The sequence below is a fragment of the Stegostoma tigrinum genome, chromosome 8 (genome assembly GCF_030684315.1).
Source record: "Stegostoma tigrinum isolate sSteTig4 chromosome 8, sSteTig4.hap1, whole genome shotgun sequence".
In the NCBI taxonomy this organism is placed as follows: domain Eukaryota; kingdom Metazoa; phylum Chordata; class Chondrichthyes; order Orectolobiformes; family Stegostomatidae; genus Stegostoma; species Stegostoma tigrinum.
The window spans coordinates 75,886,486-75,908,070 of NC_081361.1; the positions used below are offsets into that span (position 1 = coordinate 75,886,486).

The 21,585-nt window shown below is 40.1% G+C and overlaps 2 protein-coding genes and 1 long non-coding RNA gene across 8 annotated transcripts in view; 1 reads left to right on the plus strand and 2 right to left on the minus strand.

Annotated features, from left to right (window-relative positions):
• LOC125456394 (MAP kinase-interacting serine/threonine-protein kinase 1-like) overlaps positions 1-2,047 on the minus strand; it is a 97,232-nt gene extending 95,185 nt beyond the window's left edge. For 2 of the 4 annotated variants that reach the window (XM_059647992.1, XM_048539443.1), the window contains exon 1: positions 1,973-2,047. The gene's annotated coding sequence lies outside the window, so the exon portion shown is untranslated. Of the gene's footprint in view, positions 1-1,163; positions 1,454-1,972 lie in introns of all 4 variants that reach the window. The other 2 variants (XM_048539445.2, XM_048539446.1) reach the window with 2 other exon arrangements.
• Positions 1,340-6,394, plus strand: LOC125456397 (uncharacterized). Its single transcript, XR_007248441.1, has 3 exons — positions 1,340-1,438; positions 5,128-5,350; positions 6,238-6,394. It is a non-coding gene; the product is annotated as an uncharacterized LOC125456397 (long non-coding RNA).
• Positions 6,094-21,585, minus strand: part of LOC125456396 (MOB kinase activator 3B-like) — a 49,561-nt gene continuing 34,069 nt past the window's right edge. For 2 of the 3 annotated variants that reach the window (XM_048539455.1, XM_048539452.1), the window contains exons 3-4: positions 20,392-20,594; positions 6,094-11,034 (exon numbers count right to left, since the gene is read on the minus strand). In XM_048539455.1, coding sequence (XP_048395412.1) covers positions 11,005-11,034; positions 20,392-20,594 — 233 coding nt within the window. In that variant the 3' untranslated portion in view covers positions 6,094-11,004. The remainder of the gene's footprint in view (positions 11,035-20,391; positions 20,595-21,585) is intronic. The other variant, XM_048539453.1, reaches the window with a different exon arrangement.

A 21,585-nucleotide genomic window follows, 5' to 3' on the forward strand; every position in this document is an offset into this window, starting at 1 on the left:
CCGAAGATGCGGCTTGGCCTGCTGTGTTCATCCTGCTCTATACTTTGTTATCTCGGATTCTCCAGCATCTGCAATTACTATTATCGCTTAAGAAATGTTGGTAACAGCCAAGTTTGCAAATCCTAATTCTGAAAGAAAACGGAACTTGCACACTGGATTTCTAAGTAAAAATCCCCAAGGCATGCTGACAGTTCCGGAGGCCATCTGTTGAGTGTGTGATGGTATTGAGGGGGAAAACGAACCCATTAGAAATTGTTCTTAAGCAAATCATCATCATTCCCGTGTACACTTAAATGTATTTTTTCACATCTTTAACTGGTATCCTATGATTCGATTAATGATGAAAAATAACGACAAATTCGGTTTAATTAGACACGTTTGGACACATCAGGCAAGATACACTTCTTTAGCATGAATACACAATTCGTATAAAGTTAGTTTAGCGTGCTAGTCTCAAGCCGTATGCACCTACGGAATTTAAATTCAGCGTTAATCAGAGGTCAGTGCTAAGCCTGATTCTGCAATGATATGGCGTTATAGTCCGCGGTGCACAGCATAAATTCGTTGTTGTCAAAAGCGCTCAACACACTGGACAAATTTTAAACCAGTTTGTTTAAACATTTGAACAATAACTTTCAATTTCTCCCTCTCCCCTCAACCACATAACTGTGTACCCGTGCAGACACCGTGTTTTATTTCTCAAATGGAGAGCATGAAGAGTTGCAAGTAAAGCTTACGTTTATTTGCCCGGCCGAAACTAGAACTACACCTAACAATCATGTTGCAGTATAAACACATGTTGAATATTCCTGAATTTTGCACCCCGACTACGTCGGAGATTGTTTATGATATTTTATCGCCCTTGGAATCTGCCACTTTTTCATCTACACAACTTTTCGCTAGGGTAAATGTTGATTGTGCCATAATAATGTTTAATATTTAGTAAATCCAATACAAAGGTGCCAGATCTTAAACCGTTCCTGTTTTGCAAACATGCCAGTTAGCAGTGTTAATGTCCTCGAAACATTATTTACAAACAACTTTGACAATTTACCCAGCGAGTACGACAGTAAATTTCACACGAATTGGAGTTCATCAGCACATCCAGCAATGAGCCGAAATGGGTTTCAAATAAACGCAATTTAAACCACGATAATACATACCTGGAAAATGAGATTGCAGTCGCTTTGTTACAAACAGCCTCCGCAAATAAAATTACAAAAGCTACATTCAGAGTTTGTGTGTTGAGGTGACAACTTTGATGAGGAAACACCAGTCCCACCGCAGTCACTGAATGGTGAAACTGTCCCGGTAAGTTGCATCATGCAAGATGAGTTACAATGAACTAAAACTGGAGGACTTCCTCGCCCAGATCGATCCGAAATTTTAACTGATTCCTCTCCTGCAACGTTCCCTCCGGATAGTATCACTTTTTAAGGTCGGTGCATTTGTTCTTTTACAAATAAAAACAGAACAATTGGGAGCAGTAATATAGCAGCTCAGCCCGTGGTGAGAAGATGGGACTTTATTTCCATTGTGATTGGGGAGGGGCGGGATGTATTTGCAAATCAGATGGGAGCACGATGGTGGTAAATGCTCACCATTGATCTGGTCTATAGCTATCTGATCGTAAACTGAAAACTCCTCCCTCAAGGGAAACCTGGTCTCTCTGCTATTTTTAACTGGACGGAGTCATAAGTTTGAGTCTCCATACAGGCGGGGGACGGGGGAAGAACAAAACTCAACTACAAATAAATCACACAGCTCGACATAATTTAGCACAGAGAGTATAAGAACTTCTGACAATGTCATCCCAAGCCGTGTCCATTCTGTGTCACTCAGAGACAAAGTGGCCGAGAAACCGGCGGCTAGGGCCTGTCCCCCGGTCTCCCCATCTCACTCACACTCACACACAATAAAAACCTACGTCCTCCCATCTAACGGTAAGAGTCAAACTCCACTCAGTCTTTACCTTGCAACTCCGGCCGTAAGGTCCTTCCGCCATTTTCCTTCCTCCTGGCCGCTACTGGCTTGTCGAAATTCCCGGAGCTGAGGGTGTTGTCGAGGCACCTCCCGGCCACCGTCCCACCGCCCTCTTGGGAAGGGAATTGACTGCTCGTGGGTGCCATCTTATTAAAGGTAAAGGATTCCGTGCGTGGAACATTAGCTCCGTCTTACCACAGAAGCTGCCAGACTTGCTGAGTTTCACCAGCAATTTCTGTTTCTGTAACAGAGCATCTGTAGTGATTGATTAAAGGATTATGGACCTACTGCCCCATATACTCTGTTCAATGTGCTCATCACTCCTTTGCTACTCAGCTGTGTCTTCACCTTCATTATACTTACTCAGGTTAGTTGATCTGATAATGTCTGAAAACAGGAAATATTTCCCACACCAGATGTGAAAATAAAGCGTATAGATCTCCTACGGAGCCATAACTGCCATTTAAGTAGTCACAGGTTAAGACAGGAATTGGAGATCCAATACATCCATTTCTAGGTATTACTTTTTAAAACATTTTTTTCATTTAGGATCATTAAAGATCATAATTTTTTCTCCAATATTGAATGTTCTGCATCACTTAACAGTGGCAAAACAAACCGTGATCAAGAATTAGCAATATTTAATCTTGTCAGTTTAAGAAATTATTTTCTGAGATTTATTATGTATTTTAAATGTTGAACAATAAAACATAGGATAGGTTACAAAATCCAGAACATTGTTTTCTCTATAGTTAACACTTAAATTTCCTGAAAGCAATGTTTTGAATTATGGTCATGAATTGTTTTTCTTCACAGATACAGCCAAGCCCGGTATTTCCAGCATTTTCAGCTTTCAATTGCTGAAACATTAATAGGCGGAGATGTTGGTTAATGAAAATTAGTATTTATCTGCTTAGCTCACAAAGTATCATAAAGCACTGTTACAAACATCTCCTTTAAATGCATGATATAAATCTTATCCTCCTGCCAGTCTGGGTCTAGAGGGTGTGCGCTATTGGGAGAGGCTGAATAGGTTGGGGCTTTTGTCCCTGGAGCATCAGAGACTGAATGGTGACCTTATAGAGGTTTATGGATAGAGTGAAGAGCCAACATGTTTTTCAAAGAACAAAGAATAATACAGCACAGGGACACACCCTTTGGCCCTCCAAACCTGTGCTGACACATTTTGCCCTCCATACTAAAATTGTCCTCACTTACAGGAGCCGTATCCTTCTATTCCCTTCCTATTCATGTATTTGCCTAGGTGCTTCTTGAATGCTGCTAATGTGTCTGCTTTCACCACCTCCCCTGGCAGCGCATTCCAGGAACTCAGTACCCTTCGTGTGGAAAAACTTGTCTCACACATCTCTTTTAAACATTGCCCCACCCCCACCCGCATCTTGAACCTGTGTCCTTAGTAATTGACCCCTGCACCCTGGGAAAAAGCCTCATACTTTCCACTCTATCCTTGGGTGGAGCATTCCAAAACCAGAGGGCATAGGTTTAATGTGAGAGGGGAGGGATTTAAAACGTACATCAGGGATAATTTTTTAATGTGGAGGGTGGTAAGTGTATGGAATGAGCTGTGAAAGGAAGTCATGGAGGTTGGTATAATTACAACATTTAAAAGACATCTAGATGGGTATGTGAATAGGAAGGATATAGAGGAATATGGGCCAAATGCGATTAGGTCAGGTTGAGATGTCTGGTTAGCGTGGACGAGTTGGACCGATGGTTTGTTTCCATGGTGTACGACTCTATGATTCTATTTAATCTTTTGCTAGAGATTATGGGAAGGTGCTGGCCTAATGGCATTAATGTTTTGACTGTTATTCTAGACACCCAACTAATGTTTTGGGGAGATAACAAAGTGTAGAGCTGGATGAACACATTAGGCCATGCAGCATCAAAGGAGCAGGAAGGCTGACGTTTTGGGCCGAGATCCAGGTTCAAATCTCACCGTGACAGATGGTGGAATTTAAATGCAATAAAAATTGGGAAGTAAGAGTCTAATGATGATCATGAATTTATTGCTGAATGTTGAGAAAAACCCATCTGGTTTACAAATGTCCCTTAGGGAAGGAAACTACCATCCTCACCCAATCTGGCCTACACGTGACTCCAGACCCACAGCAATGTGGTTGATTCTTAACTGCCTTTTGGGCAATTAGGGATGGAGAATAAATGCTGGCCTAGCAAGTGATGTCCTCATCTAATGAACAAATTTAAGAAAAGAGGAAGTTCTGTCCTTCGCCTAAATTTCATAGTTTTGAAAAACTATATGCTGAATCTTACTTAACAAGATGTAGAGCTGGATGAACACAGCAGGCCAAGCAGCATCATTGGAGCAGGAGCTCTACGCCTTGTTATCTCAGATTCTTCAGCATCTACAGTTCCTACTATCTTGGCTAAATCTTGCAGTTTTTTTGACTAAGTGTGAGTTGTGTCGAAGTTTTTGGAGGGACTCTCGCTGGAGGCCTATGTATATTTCACAACTCACCTCATTAACTACTTAACAACTACTTCGCCCTACTGCAACCCTCTTGTCTAATTCTGTCCACATTTTAACACAGCTCACCGCTTATTAGATGCTCACTGATGAACTAGCAGCTTTATACCCACACTATCATTTAAAAGCCCATTGTGCACCTTGGACAAGCACTGTCAGTCATCAGCTGTAGATCACATCCCTGACGTTTTCCCTGTACCTGCCAAACAAGGAAATTGGCACCACTGCTTTGCAGATAGGAACTGAAAGTGTGGCTGAAAAGGGCAGTGCAGTCAGGGAATGGCCTCTTGCCCAGGAACAGCGCTGGGAGCCACAAAACCAGACCACACTAGTCCGGTCACCTGGGTTATTGGAGTTTCAACCATCTGAAGGAATGTCCAATAGTGTAGGAAGAAAGTTAGTGACCTTCTCCATTCCACCAGTGTATGTGCCACCATCACTCTGATATCTCACACTAACTCTGCTATTGTACTCAGGTCCTACAGAAGCCCACACACTATCGCATTTTCCCCACTTGCGCTCACTCACCTCAACACCTCTAACCCTGCCTACTCACTCACCCAGGAAACTTCCATCTGCATCAGTTATATCATACACTTTTCATTCCTGTAAAACCTGCCTCTTTCTCATTACAGGTGGAAAACGGTGCACCGTAGGGCAGAAATGAAAGTTGGGTGGTTGTTTGCCCCTATATGAAGAAGAACCTTACTCTGATCACCCTGAGCATCTGATTTACTGTGCAGGGCCCCTCTGACTGCAGTCTACCTATGTCAGCTTGAGTGAGGACTGCTGACTACCATGACAAACTTCCTGGCTTTGTAAACAGCAAGGCCCCAAGACAGAAGTAATCTCAGGCTGGTAGGTCTGGCTGAGGGGAAATGTTCAAAAAAGGCAAAGCATTGCAAGGCGGGGATATTGCATGCATTCAGGTAGGCTCAGAGTAAGTAAGCACTTAACAGTAAGCAAAGAACCTGGAGATGCAGCCAGATCTGGTCCATGAGCTTGATGTGTATTCCTGAGCACCAAGTGTCTTCACTGCAGCTTTACAATAATAGTTGTTGCTGCAACCCAAAGTGCATTATTGAATTGAACAAGCGTACTATATTGTGGGGTGCAGATACACCATTAGTATTCTTAGGAGCTGGTACATATTTGATGCGTGTGTGTGTGGATGCGCGTAGACGGTATGCCATGACCACCAGCAGCAAGAACACTGCAAAGTCCCTGCATTAGCAAGCACTTGTTTTCACCACCCCCCACCCCGCCACATGACTTCATGAGACAGGTGCCAAAGAATTCAGTTGCATGATTAATGAAGATCAGAAGATTGCATGAGAGAAATAAAAAAATCGCCATGCTTCACAGTGCACTGGGCGCCATGAATCTTGCTCGAAAAAGCACTGTCCAAAAAAAATTGAAAATTCAGTCCACATTTTTAAGCATTTCTGTTCAAATTGGTAGAAAACCAATAACTTAGTAATTTTAATTCATAATAGCTCTATTTAAAACAAAGAGAATAATAAAGCCCAAAAGCAAAAAAATATTAAAAGTGCAATGCACAAGTAGGAAAAACATAATAAGAATGTCTACAATAGCTTAAGTATTGTTATGACCAGTGAATTTTTTATTTAGTCATTTCACAAACCAAGTTCCTTATAATGTCCTACAAATTCTATCCATTTCCAGCTCAGTATATGTTCTTGTAAAAAAATAATTCACAATCACTCCTGTTCACTCATTTTCAGAAGATGATCCTTGCAGTTTCAATTTCCTGATTCCAGTACCATGGCTATCAAAAGCAACACTTCTGGAAAACTCTCAGACGTCATCTTGTTTATATAAATGTAGAAAATTATTTCAGAAATTTCCATCAATTAAAAAACCTATGCAAAACAATATTCTGTACACAAGAACATTAAAATATAAATCATATGAAACCTCATCAGTTTAATGTTCAGGAATTTAATGGAAAAATGACTGTTTCGAAATGCATTAATTCAACATGCTTGATTTTAAAATGGATCATGTCAGTTCTTCAAATCAAAGAAAATAACCTACATAAAATCGATGAATTTTTAAACGTTTAGTTTGAAAGTAATATTGAGGCTAAAGTAATGGGATTAAAACAAATTTTTGGAGAAATTTAGCATGTCTGGCAACGTCTGTATAGACAGAAACAGCTTAAACGTTTTGAGTGTAATATGATTCTTAATACTTTGTTCTGATTAAGTAATTTTAGACTTGAAATGTGAATACTATTTCTCTCTTCATAGATGCTGCAGTCCTGCTGAGTTTCTCCAGCATTTTAGTTGTATTTTAGCTTCCCAGCATCTGCATTATTTTGCTTTTACTAAGTTAATAGGATGATCATAATGCCTCAGTAATTTCATATAGCAAATATCAGCACCTTAATCGCTATGACTTCCCTAATCTAAGCTGAGTTAGTTTGTTTTAGTCTCCTTTCTTGAGAAAAGGTCATACTGGCATTGGAGGGGATGCAGAGGAGGTTCACTGTGTTGGTTCCAAAGTTGGAAAGGTTGCCTTATGAGGAGGGGTTGATTAAACTGGGACTATACTCATCGGAATTTAGAAGAATTGGCGGGGGTGGGAGGTTGGGGGAGCAGAGGGGTGATCTCATAAATCATTTCCAATTATGAATGGAAAAGGTAAGATGGAAACAGGGAGGTTGTTCCCACAGGCAGGTGAAACTGGAATAGGAGCACAACCTCAAAATAAGGGAGAAACAGATTTTGGGCAGAATTGTGGAGGAATTTCTTCACCCAGAGGGGTAGGGAATTCCACAGAATCACAACCAAGCAGCTGATGCTACTTCACTCATTGTTTTTAAGGCAAAGATTGATTTTTGAACAGTGAAACAATTAAGAGTCATGGTGAGCAGGAGGGTAAATGGAGCAGAGTCCACAAAAGATCAGCCACGATCTTACTGAATGGCACAGCAGGCTCGAGGGAGAGCGATGGCCTACTCCTGCTCCAATTTCTATGTTCTTTGGATATAATTGGCAGTTGACCTGCTATTATCAGCATAACCCTCACCCTCTGTTTGGAAAAGCAAAACTAACCATATTTTGTGCTTCTGATTGTTATCCAACTACCTCTGATGACAGTGTGCATATATATATAATAGTATCTGACTTGGACATGATATCCACCATTCCAGAGAAATCTACTTACACTCAATGTTGAGGCTTGCATTTATGTATTGACTACTTGAATGAGTTATTAGTTGGCAATGGCGATCTGCAAGGTATGAAAGACTTTGGATAGGGGGAAACTGGTGATTGAAAACAACTTTAAACAACACAAACTTTGACACAGTAAGTCCATCATAACAGCATTGAACTTTAAGCAAGATATTAAATCATCCAATTACCACTTTTAAAAAACAGAAATTACAAAGCATTCATTCATATAAAAGTATAAAACTTGAATAAGCAATAAAGCATACACTTTTCAAAATACATTTTTTGAGTTCCCATCAAGTCCATAGATAAATGGACATTTGTTTCATCTTAGTCATCAGCTGTGATACACATTGAATAAGATAATATCACAAACTGGAGCCTTTTTCAGACTCCATATACCTGCAACTGATGTATGGTTCACAATTCTCAAATCAAACTCAAAAATGTAAATTCTTATTAGCTGACAGTCTAAACAGTACTTCAGTGAAGAACCCCACATAATTATTGGGTTGTGACTGATACACAATGCGTTATTCCCATCAAACTGTTTTCACAGATGTTCTAAGCTAGTCACAGCCAACTACACCCGATACAAAATCTGATATTGCCATGATTGTAAATGTTCCTGCGATACTGCATCAATCTTCAGTCACAAGAAGATCTACAGAAGATGTGAACGTCAGTGTACTAGAAAAATGAGGACCCTACCTCCACATTGCCAAATATAATTCTAAGGAGGAGGCTATATAAATGTTCTGTCAGCATGGCTCAGTTATGTTACTCTATTGGAAGTACTGGAGGAATGCTTTCTTGATAGATGTGTAATGTCTTCAATGAGACATCGAACCAAGGCTCCATCCAGTTGTTCAAATACGCATAAAAGATCTACATGAGAACATATAACAAAGTGCTCCATTATCCTGGAAAATGTTTATTCCTCCACCAAAAACAACAAAGGAGTAACAAGTCGTCATTCTTCAGTTCTGTTGTGAAGATGTATTCTGTTTTGACAAACTATGTTGTCCTCACTGTTTTGACAAACTATGTCTTCTTCAAGTCACACAGCATAACTCTCAATCACAAAAAGTTATTCAATATTTGACCATTAGAATATTAGAATACACATGCCTAGATTTGGTCCCTAGCAAACTGAATCATTTAATGCAGGGATGATCAAAACATCAAGCCAGTTGGAACACAGCGCTATAAATAAATTTGTGTTACTTTCCTTCGCTTATAGTAAACAATAGTATTTGCAGTAATTTGATTGTGTGGATACATTTTCAGTGAACAGTTGGTGTATTGTGTGTTGTGCGTAAGCTTAGTTATAAAGAAGTTGGCTTGTCCAGCAGTTTGCTAGCTGTTACTGAGTTAGTGCCTAAGATGAAAGTTGGAGTAAGTTGGACCTTTACTTTCCAGTTTAGAAAAATGAGAGATGATCTCCTTAAAACATACAAACTTTTGAAGGGGCAACATTGAGAGGTTGAAGGATAAACTGATGTTAGAAGATATTTCTTTACTCAAGATAGTTGTGAAACTTTGGAATTTTAGATGTATATTTGAGTGCATTTAAGGTGATAGATTTTTATACCAACATGCAAAGAGCTGTACTGAGTGAGTGGCAAAATGAAGTTGAGGCAGAAAATCAGCCATGATCAAACTGAAATAAGGGGGAGGCTCAACGGGCAATATGGTTGTCTGTTCCCATTGCTTATATTCTTACCCATTCAACCAACTCTATAGAAAATAACTCCAACAGATTTATCATTTTGATTGAATGTCATTATGAAATAACTGACATTCTTCAGATGTTTCAGTATAAGTCATAGTAAAACATGCCATGTTTAAAAGAAATGAAGTTGGCATTTCTTATTTTCTTTAAAATATTGGAATCTATTGTTTGACAATTATCTAAAGGCATAACTGTGGCACATTCATTGCCATTTTTTGTATGCTAGGACCTATAGCTACTTTGAATTAAGGCTGCAGGATATTTCAAATCTAGCAAGAGTGGTACATTTAAAACAAGGGTTCAGAAGTAACTTGCATTCAATTCAAAGACTGGATAGGTTTCATACCAGGTGATTTCAAGCAGTTATTTGGCAGATTCTGAAAAATGCAAAAGCTGGCATGTTATTCTGATCTGACTTGGATTGGGATTTTGCATTCTACTTTCGAGGCACTATATTGCCTCAATTTTGAATTATGTAAAAGGACAATAGATAATTGATGAAATCAAACATTTCATTCCTGTTAAATCTCATCAATTCTGCATATATCTCCGTGTCAGCTCTCGATGTATCACAGATGAATGATTTTCTTCTTGACCCAATCACGTACAACTTCTGTATCTGTGTCTCTACCGTGTTACTGTTCTGGTAAAAATTTAAAAGTCTGCAGTATGATCCTTGTACTACAATTCTACTACATTAAAACCATTCACTGTTTGGGAGACCAGAATTAATCTGCCAAATAAAAATGAGGATGTTTTGAATCATTACACTAACAGAGTAAAAACTAAACTGTCTTTGTACTACTAATGGTATGGTGCTGCTGGTATTTTATGAGCAGCACTCACAGGACATCTGATCCCTGATCATCCAGATCTGGAATGTTAGTGGTTGATCTTGATGGTATATCCCTAATCACCTTGTCTCATGGCAGGATGGCATATACTTGAACTCCAATGATTTTGAATATGTATGAAAACTTTTGGTTTGCAGTCGATGTGGTTTCTGATTCCTGGTAGCCTGATGGTGAAGCAGTAAATTTTTGCTCTGTAATATTTAAGTGCTCCAGAAGGTACTCTGATGAAGTGTACATCTACTGCCAATATGCAGAAGTATCGGGGGTGGATGGTGGTGGTCACTTAGGTTTCAAATATGTTGTTATAGGAATCATCAAATAAGCAAAGAACACTTTATAAACAAAGTAATTTAGAGACAGTCATGACATGAATGACAAAGTTTCTATTGGCCTGTAACAATGTTCAAACAGGTGTATTTAGTTTGGGAATCTAAATAATTTGTCTAGAAGAACTGAACTATGTTCAGTTGACTAAATTGAATCAGATTTGAGAACATAGAGGGAGGATATGAGCACCAATTGCGGAATACATTCCATCAACATCAATCTGTTCCCACGAATTTTAGGAATTCTTATGCTTTTAAACAATTTCCCTTGGTAAGCCTTTGCAAGGATTCAGATTGTAGCATTTGATTTCCTGATAATCCTTTCCAGTATATGGCTCAATTTTTAAAGTGTCATGTCACTTCAGAGACTTACTGCAAGGCCTCTCTCAAGCTAGAATCAATGGCAAATTTTCTCTGTCATCGCTTTCTGTTAAGGAGAAAAAGAATAAAAGAACATCTCATTAAAAGAAGCATTTTGCAGTTCAGAGACATTTTTGAGCACATTCAGTTACTGGAACAGCCAGGCAATTGGGGAATTCTGCATTGCAGCAGACACTATGAACGTCACAGGACCACCAACAACAGTCTGCCTTTATATAGTACCCTTTTTTTTATTTAAACAGTGTCCCAAGGCACTCAACGTAATCAACAACATAATTACACTGCTGTCACTTTAGATAATTAGATTGATAAAGGTTAAAGGAATTTAACTGAAAACTTAAACAACCAAAGAGAGGCACAGTTCTTCATTTTGTGTCAGAACCACAATATAGGTTCATCTGGTGCTCCTGACCTTGTACCGGTAGATCGGCCTGTGGTGTGAATTTGTGCTCCTGTCTACTTCCATATTCACCCCATTCTGGAATATAAATTATGCCCCAGAGATTTCTGGTAACATTTCTTAATGTGGGTAGGCTGGTTGTGTTGTGGTGGTCCAATATATTTATGTTATATTAGCTTTTGCAAAATACTTTTCAATTTAAAAGGCTCACATAACAAATTAAAAATGGAAAGAATTTCAAGAAGTACAATTATTAGTTAAGTGATAACTTAGACCCAAACCAGACAGGACTCTTACTTTAAATTGCATAATATAGTTGTGTACAATTGTTGTTGTGATTAGGTGTTTAGCTTCTTTTATTATGAAGCTATCGAGTGATCCTCTAGGTATTTAATTGATTATGAAACGTGTCAGTGGTTGTGAAGGGTGCTAGATAAATGCAAGCCTTTTTTGCTTTTGTGTGTTGTCCAGTGGTACTCATCACCTTCTACAACTGGCAAATACCACAGAAACTAGACCGCGTAGTTGACATGGATAATACATTTGTTATTTAATTTATAAAGTTTCCTCTTTATGACATTGTTTTCAATTAGTTGTGCTCCTTTGTCCACCACTGTTTGATGAGTCTGTGTTGCTTTATTTATGAGGGATTCATTGATCAAGCTCCTTTGCGACTTACTTTTCATTATCAATAATCAATCAAATCTTGCACTCACTGATGATTTGGATTGGGATTTTGCATTCTACTTTTTATCCCACAAGATAGTACTTGAAGTATGCAGCTCTTCCCTTTCATTGCCCGCAAAAGAAAATCTAACAACATAAAGCACTTGTGTTTACAAGAAGTTATTGTTAAATAATGGTTATACATGTTATTACCAATTACTAGGTGATATGGCTTGCACCATTGATAGTCTGTGCCAGACTTTGACTTAAATGAATCAAATTTTCCATTTGTCCCGGCAAAGCAAAAATCAGTAATGCTATTACTACTGAGTAGAATTTCAATGAATGAAGACAAATCTGATGAAGGCCTAACAGTATTGTAGTACTTATGCTACACATTATAACAGAATACCTCACAAAACATTGACTCAGAAAGCAGGCCAACGCCTGAAGTACTACTATGACAGTAGTAGTTTCAGCGGCGGGAATCCGGGAGGAAGCACGAGGAGAACTCAAGAGTTGTTAGTAATGGAGCTAATAGGACCCAAAAAAGAAGGTGCAAAAACTGGCATAAGGGCACTTTATCTGAATGCTCGGAGCATTCGAAACAAGATGGATGAGTTCATGGTGCAAATCATGGCAAATGGGTATGAGTTAGTGGCCATTACAAAGACATGGTTACAGGATGGTCATGACTGGGAATTAAATATCCAGGGGTATCAAATTGTTCGAAGAACAGACAGGAAGGTAAGGGAGGTGGTGTTGCTCTGATTTTTAAGGATGATATCAGGGCGGTATTGAGAGATGATATAGGTTCTACTGAACAAAATGTTGAATCCATTTGGGTGGAAATTAGGAATGGCAGAGAGAAGAAGTCACTGAAGGATGTGGTCTATAGGCCACCAAATAACAACATCGTGATGGGGCAGGCAATAAATGTAGAAATAGCTAATGCATGTAAAAATGGTATAGCAATTATCATGGGGGATTTTAACCTACACTACATATCGATTGGTCAAACGAGGTCGGTCATGGTAGCTTTGAGGAGGGGTTCATAGAATGCATCTGTGATAATTTCCTTGAATAATATGTAATGGAATCTACGAGGGAGCAAGCTATCCTAGATCTAGTCCTGTGTAATGAGTCAGGAATAATTAATGATCTCACAGTTAAGGATCCTCTCAGAAGGAGCGATCGCAGTATGGTCGAACTTAAAATACAGATGGAGTGTGAGAAGGTTAAATCCAGTACCCATGTCCTGTGCTTAAACAAAGGGGACTATGAACGAATGAGGGTGGAGTTAGTTATGGTAGAATGGGAGCAAAAACTTTATGGTGGGTCAATTGAGGAACAGAGGAGGACTTTCAAAACAATTTTTCACAGTGCTCAGCAGAAGTATATTCCAATGACAAGGAAGAGCTGTAGGAAAAGAGAGAGCCAGCTATGGATGCCTAGGGAAATAAAGGAAAGTATCAGATTGAAAAGAAATACAAGAAAGCAAAGAGTAGTGGGAAACTAGTAGACTGGGAAATCTTTAAAGGTCAACAGAAAGCCACAAAAAAAAAGTTATAAAGAGAAGTAAGAGATTATGAGAGTAAACTAGCTCAGTATAAAAAAAAAAGCAGCAAAAATTTCTATAAATATGTAAGTTGTAAAAGAGTGGCGAAGGTAAACCTGGGAATCAGGAAATAGCCGAAACATTAAACAGTTACCTCGTGTCGATCTTCACAGTGGAAGACACAAATAACATGCCGAAAACTAACAGCAAGAAGGTTATAGCAGGTGAGGACCTAGAAACCATCATTATCACTAAGGAGGCAGTGCTGGGCAAGCTAATGGGGCTAAAGGTAGACAAGTCTCCTGGCCCTGATGAAATGCATCCCAAGGTACTAAAAGAGGCGATGGGGGAAAATAGCAAATGCACTAGTAATTATTTACCAAAATTCACTGGACTCTGGTTCCCGTAGATTGGAAAACAGCCAATGTGACGCCGCTGTTTGAAAAAGGAAGTAGACAAAAAGCAGGTAACTATAGGCCAGTTAGCTGAGCTTCAGTAGTGGGGAAAATGCTTGAGTCTATCATTAAGGAAAAAAATAGCGAGACATCTGGATGTAAACTGTCCCATTGGGAACACCCAGCATTGGTTCATGAAAGGTAGATCATGTTTAACCAGTTTGGTGGAATTCTTTGAACACATTACTTGCATCGTGGACATTGGGGAACCTGTGGATGTGGTGTATCTGGATTTCCAGAAGGCATTTGACAAGGTGCCACACCAAAGGCTGCTACATAAGATAAAGTTGGACGGTATTACAGGTAATATATTGGGATGGATAGAGGATTGGTTGACCAGTAAAAACCAAAGACTAGGGGGGAACGGGTATTTTTCAGGTCAGCGGTCAGTATTAGTGGTGTACCTCAGGAATCAGTGCTGGGACCTCAATTGTTTACGATTTACATAGATGACTTGGAGTTGGGGACTGCATGTGGTGTGTCAAAATTTGCAGATGACATTAAGGTGAGTGGTAGAGCAAAGTGTGCAAAAGACATTCAGTCTGCAGAGGGATATAGATAGTCTAAGTGAGTGAGCAAAGGTCTGGCAGATGGAGTACAATGTTGATAAGTGAGGGGGCATCCATTTTGGTAGGAATAACAGCAAAATGGACTATGTTTTAAATGGTAAAAAATTGCAGAATGCTGCTCTGCAGAGGGACTTGGGTGTCCTTGAGCATGAATTGCTGAAGGTGGGATTGCAGGTGCAGCAGGTGATTAAAAAGGCAAATGGAATTTTGTCTGCCATTGCTCAAGGGATGGAGTTTAATAAAGGGAGGCTATGCTGCAGCTGTATAGGGTCATGGTGAGGCCATACCTGGAGTACTGTGTGCAGTTTTCATCTCCTTACTTGAGAAAAGATATATTTGTTTTGGAGGGTGTGCAGAGGAGATTCACTTGGTTGATTCCAGAGTTGAGAGAGTTGGATTATGAGCAGAGACTGAGCTTATACTCATTAGAATTCAGAAGAATGAGGGGAGATCTTATAGAAATGTATAAGATTATGAAGGGAATAGATAAAGTGGAGGCAGGGAGGTTGTTTCCGCTAGGAGATGAAACTAGGACTAGAGGGCACTGCCTCAAAATAAAGGGAAGCAGATATAGGACTGAGGTCAGGAGGAACCTCTTCACCCAAAGACTTGTGAATCTGTGGAATACTCCGCCCAGTGAAGTGGTTGAAGCTACCTCACTGCATGTTTTTAAGGCAAGGCTTAAAGATATATTTTTGAACAGTAAAGGAATTAAGGGTTGTGGTAAGTGGGTGGGTAAGTGGACCTGAGTCTGAGTCTCAATGATCAGCCATGATCTTATTAAATGGCGGGGCAGGCTCCAGGGGCCAGATGGCCTACTCCTGGTCCTAGTTCTTATTGCCCACTTTTTACTGTATCTACATACAAGTGATAATATTAAAATATCACACTCCCCATGCTCTAGTCCAATTGACTGGCAATAGTGCTGCTTGTTAAATGACAATTATCGTCATACCACAATACTTCCCTACCTATAAAGTTTTACCTGGAAATAGAGAATGGAGGTAGGTGGGCACATAATTTTATGCAACTGGTTCACCTGCTCACACCGCCTTATCTCTGAGTCATGTTCCTGCAGGCTGGATCAATGGGCAGAAATGACAGTGCGCTTATCAGAACAACCTAAAAGCCAAGCACTGGAGTCTAACTGGTTTTCTGCAGTCAACTTGCAAACAGGCCATCTGTCTGGATGCCGCAGACAACCTTGACACTGCAGTTCCAACCTGAAACAGGATCACACACCGGTTGTTTAAGGTTGCCTGCAGTTGAGAAAAGAAGTAAATGGTTGTCCTGCATTCCAGGATGATCCTGTGGTTGTTGAAATATTCAATCATATTACGCAAATTGAATCAGCTGTTATTCAGATCAGATGAAGTCATCCTTCCCATTCGTTACTGCTGTTAAAGATATTCTGCTGTAGTGCACTATTCCAGAAGTTACCTGATGACAGTTTATATGCAGAGTGGACGGAAGCAACAGCAAAAGTACTGTGGGATTAACTTCTTTTGACAGTGTACAACTTAATTATTCATGTAGGATTGTCTTGTCTTAAATTATTTGCTGTGTTGCATTATTTGTGAAAAATCTATTTGTTTTAAAGAGGTTAGCAGTTGTGTTAAAATAGTGCACCAAGGAATGGGTCAAACAATTTGTCCCAGGAAAATAGTGTGAAGTATTAGAATTCTTGTGGTGTTTTGTTAGAATACCTCATACTGTGGCATGATATAACCATGTAACTGGATTGAGTGCTACTAATTGATTTACATTGCTACTGTGACTGGGCAGCCTCACAACTAAATCTTCATTATATTTGTGCAAACACACAACACAGGATATTTTTGAAAGTTGTGATCAAAAACATAAATATATTACTGTTACAAAAATGTAGTTGCAGGATGACAAAAATTGTGTCCTCAATATTAGAGGAGTACACAGCATTCAACAAGAATAGTTGGAGGGATATCACTTGTCATGAAGGATGGCATTGGTGTAATAATTAGCAATGACCTTGGTTCAGAAGATTATAACGTATAAACAATTTGAACGGAGGTAAGGTTTGGGGAATGGAGTCATTACAGGGAGTGGTCTACCAGCCTCCCAACAGTAACTAACAATTTATGACAAAGTAAACAAGAAGAAATGCCAAATGTTTGTGATAAAGAGATGGTCATAATCTTGGGTGATTTTAATTTGCATACACACTGTAACAAACAGGTCAGCTATAGTAGCGACAATAAATTCATAGAACAGTTTCAACATAATTTCTTAGAATGGAAAATTCTTGAACCAACCAGATGGCATGTTATCAGCAGATTTAGTATTGTGAAATGTGACAGAACTAATTCAAGACCTCATCATAAAGACACCCCAAGTAGCAGTGACCACAATCTGACTGTACTTTACATCCTGTCTTAAAGGGAGATGACTGGGTCTTTAAAGAATATTTTAAACTTAAGCAAGGGTGACCACATGGGCAAGAAATCTAAAATATGAACTAGCATGCAAGACTGGAGGATAGATCAATAAAGATGCAGTTTCTGGATGTGAGTTTGCTCGCTGAGCTGGAAGGTTAGTTTTCAGACGTTTCGTCACCATTCGAGGTAACATCATCAGTGAGCCTCTGGTGAAGCGCTGGTGTTATGTCCCACTTTCTATTTATCTGATTAGGTTTCCTTGGGTTGGTGATGTCATTTCCTGCATTGGTGATGTCATTTCCTGTTCTTTTTCTCAGAGGATGGTAGATTGGCTCCAAATCAATGTGTTTGTTGATGGAGTTCCAATTGGAATGCCATGCCTCTAGGAATTCTCGTGTGTGTCTCTATTTGGCTTGTCCTAGGATGGACGTGTTGTCCCAATCAAAGTGGTGTCCTTCCTCATCTGTATGTAAGGATACAAGTGATAGTGGGTCATGTCGTTTTGTGGCTAGTTGATGTTCATGTATCCTGGTGGCTAGCTTTCTGCCTGTTTGTCCAATGGTGGTGTTTGTCACAGTTCTTGCAAGGTATTTTGTAGATGATGTTCATTTTGCTTGTTGTCTGCATAGGGTCTTTTAAGTTCATTAGCTGCTGTTTTAGTGTGTTGTTGGGTTTGTGGGCTACCATGATGCCGAGAGGTCCGAGTAGTCTGGCAGTCATTTCGGAAATGTCTTTGATGTAGGGGAGAGTGGTTATGGTTTCTGAGCCCGTTTTGTCTGTTTGGGTTTGTTGCTGAGCAATCGGCGGACTGTGTTCATAGGGTACCCATTCAAATCTCCTCCTCAAAACCCGCTAGAGATGCAGTGGTAGACATTTAAGGTGATATTTCTGAATCCTCTAAATAAATATATACCAACCATAAAGGAAAATTTCACAGAGGACCCACCATCCATGATTAACTAAAGTTAGGGAAATAGCATATAACTGCAGAAATGGTATGTCGCAGGTCAGATAATTGGTCAGAAAATAAAGAATGGTAGAGTTTGACTGGAAGGTTAATCGGCTACAAAAATAAAATATGAGAGAAAGCTAGCTACTCATATAGAAACTCCTGCTATCCATTTTTAAAGCTTTTAAAAGGAAAGGAGAAAGTAAAGTGAATCAAAAACAGAAATTGCTGGAAAAGCTCAGCAGGTTTGGCAGCATCTGTAGAGAGAAATCAAAGCTAATGTTTCAGGTCCAGAGACATCTAACCTCAGAAGTGAAAGTAAAGTGAATGGTCAGGGGAAAGAAGGCGGCATACATTGGCAACCATTTCCACTCCCCCTCCCATTCTTTAGATGACATGTCCATCATGAGCCTCCTGCAGTGCCACAATGATGCCACCCGAAGGTTGCAGGAACAGCAACTCATATTCCGCTTGGGAACCCTGCAGCCCAATGGTATCAATGTGGACTTCACCAGCTTCAAAATCTCCCCTTCCCCCACCGCATCCCAAAACCAGCCCAGTTCGTCCCCTCCCCCCACTGCATCACACAACCAGCCCAGCTCTTCCCCTCCACCCACTGCATCCCAAAACCAGTCCAACCTGTCTCTGCCTCCTAACCTGTTCTTCCTCTCACCCATCCCTTCCTCCCACCCCAAGCCACACCTCCATCTCCTACCTACCAACCTCGTCCCACCTCCTTGACCTGTCCGTCTTCCCTGGACTGACCTATCCCCTCCCTACCTCCCCACCTATACTCTCTCTCCACCTATCTTCTTTTCTCTGCATCTTCAGTCCGCCTCCCCCTCTCTCCCTATTTATTCCAGAACCCTCACCCCATCCCCTTCTCTGATGAAGGGTCTAGGCCCGAAACGTCAGCTTTTGTGCTCCTGAGATGCTGCTGGGCCTGCTGTGTTCATCCAGCCTCACATTTCATTATCTTGGATTCTCCAGCATCTGCAGTTCCCATTATCCCATACATTGGGTTTAAGCTATCGGGCTCAAATGAATGCCTGGATGTCTATAAGAAGTGTAGGAGTACACTAAAGAGAGAAATCTGAAGAGCAAAAAGAGGGTATGAGATTGATCTGGCGGATAAGGTTAAAGATAATCCCAAGAGGTTTTAGAGCTGTATTAAAAGTAAAAGGTGGCTAGAGGCCCCCTTAAAGATCAGCATGGCCGTGTGTGGAGTTACAGGAGACAGGGGAGATTTTTAATATTTCTCTTCAGTGTTTACTGAGGAGAGAATCATGGATCCTAACGAAATAAGGGAAACAAGTGGGGATGTTTTCGACCGCATCCATATTACCAGTGACGAGGTGGTTGCAGTCTTAAAGCGCATTAAGTGAATAAATCCCCTGGGCCTGACCAAGTCCATCCTCAGACATTGTGGGAGGCCCTTGCAGAGACCTTTCCTTCATCTTTAGCTACTAGTGAAGTTCAGAAGACTGGAAGGTAGCTAACCCTCCCCCCATCCCCCTCTCTGATGAAGGGTCTAGGCCCGAAACGTCAGCTTTTGTGCTCCTGAGATGCTGCTTGGCCTGCTGTGTTCATCCAGCCTCACATTTTATTATCTAGCTAATGTTGTTCCATTGTTTCAGAAAGGTAGCAAAGGCAAGCCAATGAGCCTGATATCAGTGGTAGGCAGGTTATTGGAGAAGATACGGAGGGCAGGATCAACCAACATTTGGATAGGTGGTGGACTAGAGTCATTAAATATTTTTAAGACAGAGGTGGATAGATGTTTCCCTAGTAAAGGGAATCAACGGTTATCATTGGTGGATGCAATGTGAAATTCAAAAAACAAACAGATCAGGCACAATCTTGTTGAATGGTGGAGCAGGCTCACAGCATCACAGTAACTCTGCACCTACTTTCTATGCCCATAAATGGAATGGCAATGGCATAGTAGTTTTACTGCTGGACTGTTAATCCAGATAATGTTCTGGGCATCTGGGTTTGAATCCCACCTCAGCAAATGATAGAATTTGGATTCAAATTTTTTAAAAAATTAAGAGTCTAATGATTGTCAATTGTTGCAAAAGCCATATGGTTCACTGATATCCTTTAGGGAAGAAAACTGCCATCCTTGCCTGGTCTGGCCTACATGTGACTTCAGACTCACAGCAATGTGGCTGACTCTGAACTGCCCTTTAGGCAATTAGGGATTGGCAATAAATGCTAGTTTGGCCAGTGATGTCCTCATTCTAAAAAACAGCCGCTGAAAATTTCTACACCCTTCCTGATGCACAAGTGGCAAAATGCAAGACTATTTCTTGAAAATAAAGCCAAGAGGAATATGACTTCACAGGTAAGACTCAGAAATACATACAACCATACATGTAAACATACATACCAGAGGCTCCAATTCCCGCTCATCTGTCAAGTCAAACTCCGTCACAAAGTAATAAAAATGTTTATAGCAAGTGTTGACATGGGCCTCTGCCCCCATGGCAGTAATACGATCAAAGTGGTGAATGTAAACATGAACAAAGACTCGGAAAAGTCGAGTGAGAATCTTCTTACAGAGTTGCATAAAATTCTTGGGGAAGGGAACACCTATCGAAAAGGAGGCAAAGTTAAACATAAAGAGCTTTGTTGCCACATGTACAAGTTATTTAAAATAATAATTACTTTTCATTTTCCCTTTCTATTCATACGGATGATTAAGTAACACAACTGCATTGCAGTCCCAGAGCTGCAAATTCAGATGGGAGTACTTTCAGACTATCTACTTTAACGTACAAAGGATATATAGTTTGTTGCATTTAACCATCTTAGTGCAAAGCGACACCACAACTTACCAAAGATGGGGGGAGGGTATGGAAGTAGTGGAAGCATAGCCAGTGCTAAATTGTAGGAGTGGCAAAGTGACATAGGAAGATTCCACATTAATGTCACGGGCATACTGAGTGGGCAGTAGTTCTATAGCAATGATACAGGACAGGGTGAAAGCAAATTCATAACTTGAATAGAAATATAGTTCTCACACGTTTCCTGTTTCTATTAAAACAAAAACTGTGTTTTGGTAAGGTTGTGATGAGCAAATCACACCATTACTTTCTATAACTGCTGCCCAACACAATATCCATCAGCTTTCCCTCAATCACGAACATATGCATAATGTTCCACTAAATTTGCCAGCCCGTCACTGACCCAACCAAAAACTCTTAAGCCAATTTTGACAAGTACTCCAAGCTCTGCCCAAATGTCTAGTAGGAGGAGGCAGAGATTGATTCTGACTTTTGAATCAATTGATATCACAAATGATAAACAGCACAGAAAAAGGTCATTCAGCTCAACAAGTGCATGCCAATGTATATATATTTCCCCTTGAATGCATTTATATTATTTATCACAACAACTACTTGTATCTTCTCACCACTTTCTGAGTTAACCAAAATTCTTCAGAATTACTCAGCTGATTTCCTGGTGGCTATCTTCTACTGCTGTCCACTAGTTTTACACTCATGCCCATTCACTCAAGTGGAAACATACACTGGCCTAAATCTTCAGGGTTCACAGGCATCAGAAAGAAGCTGGACAGTGT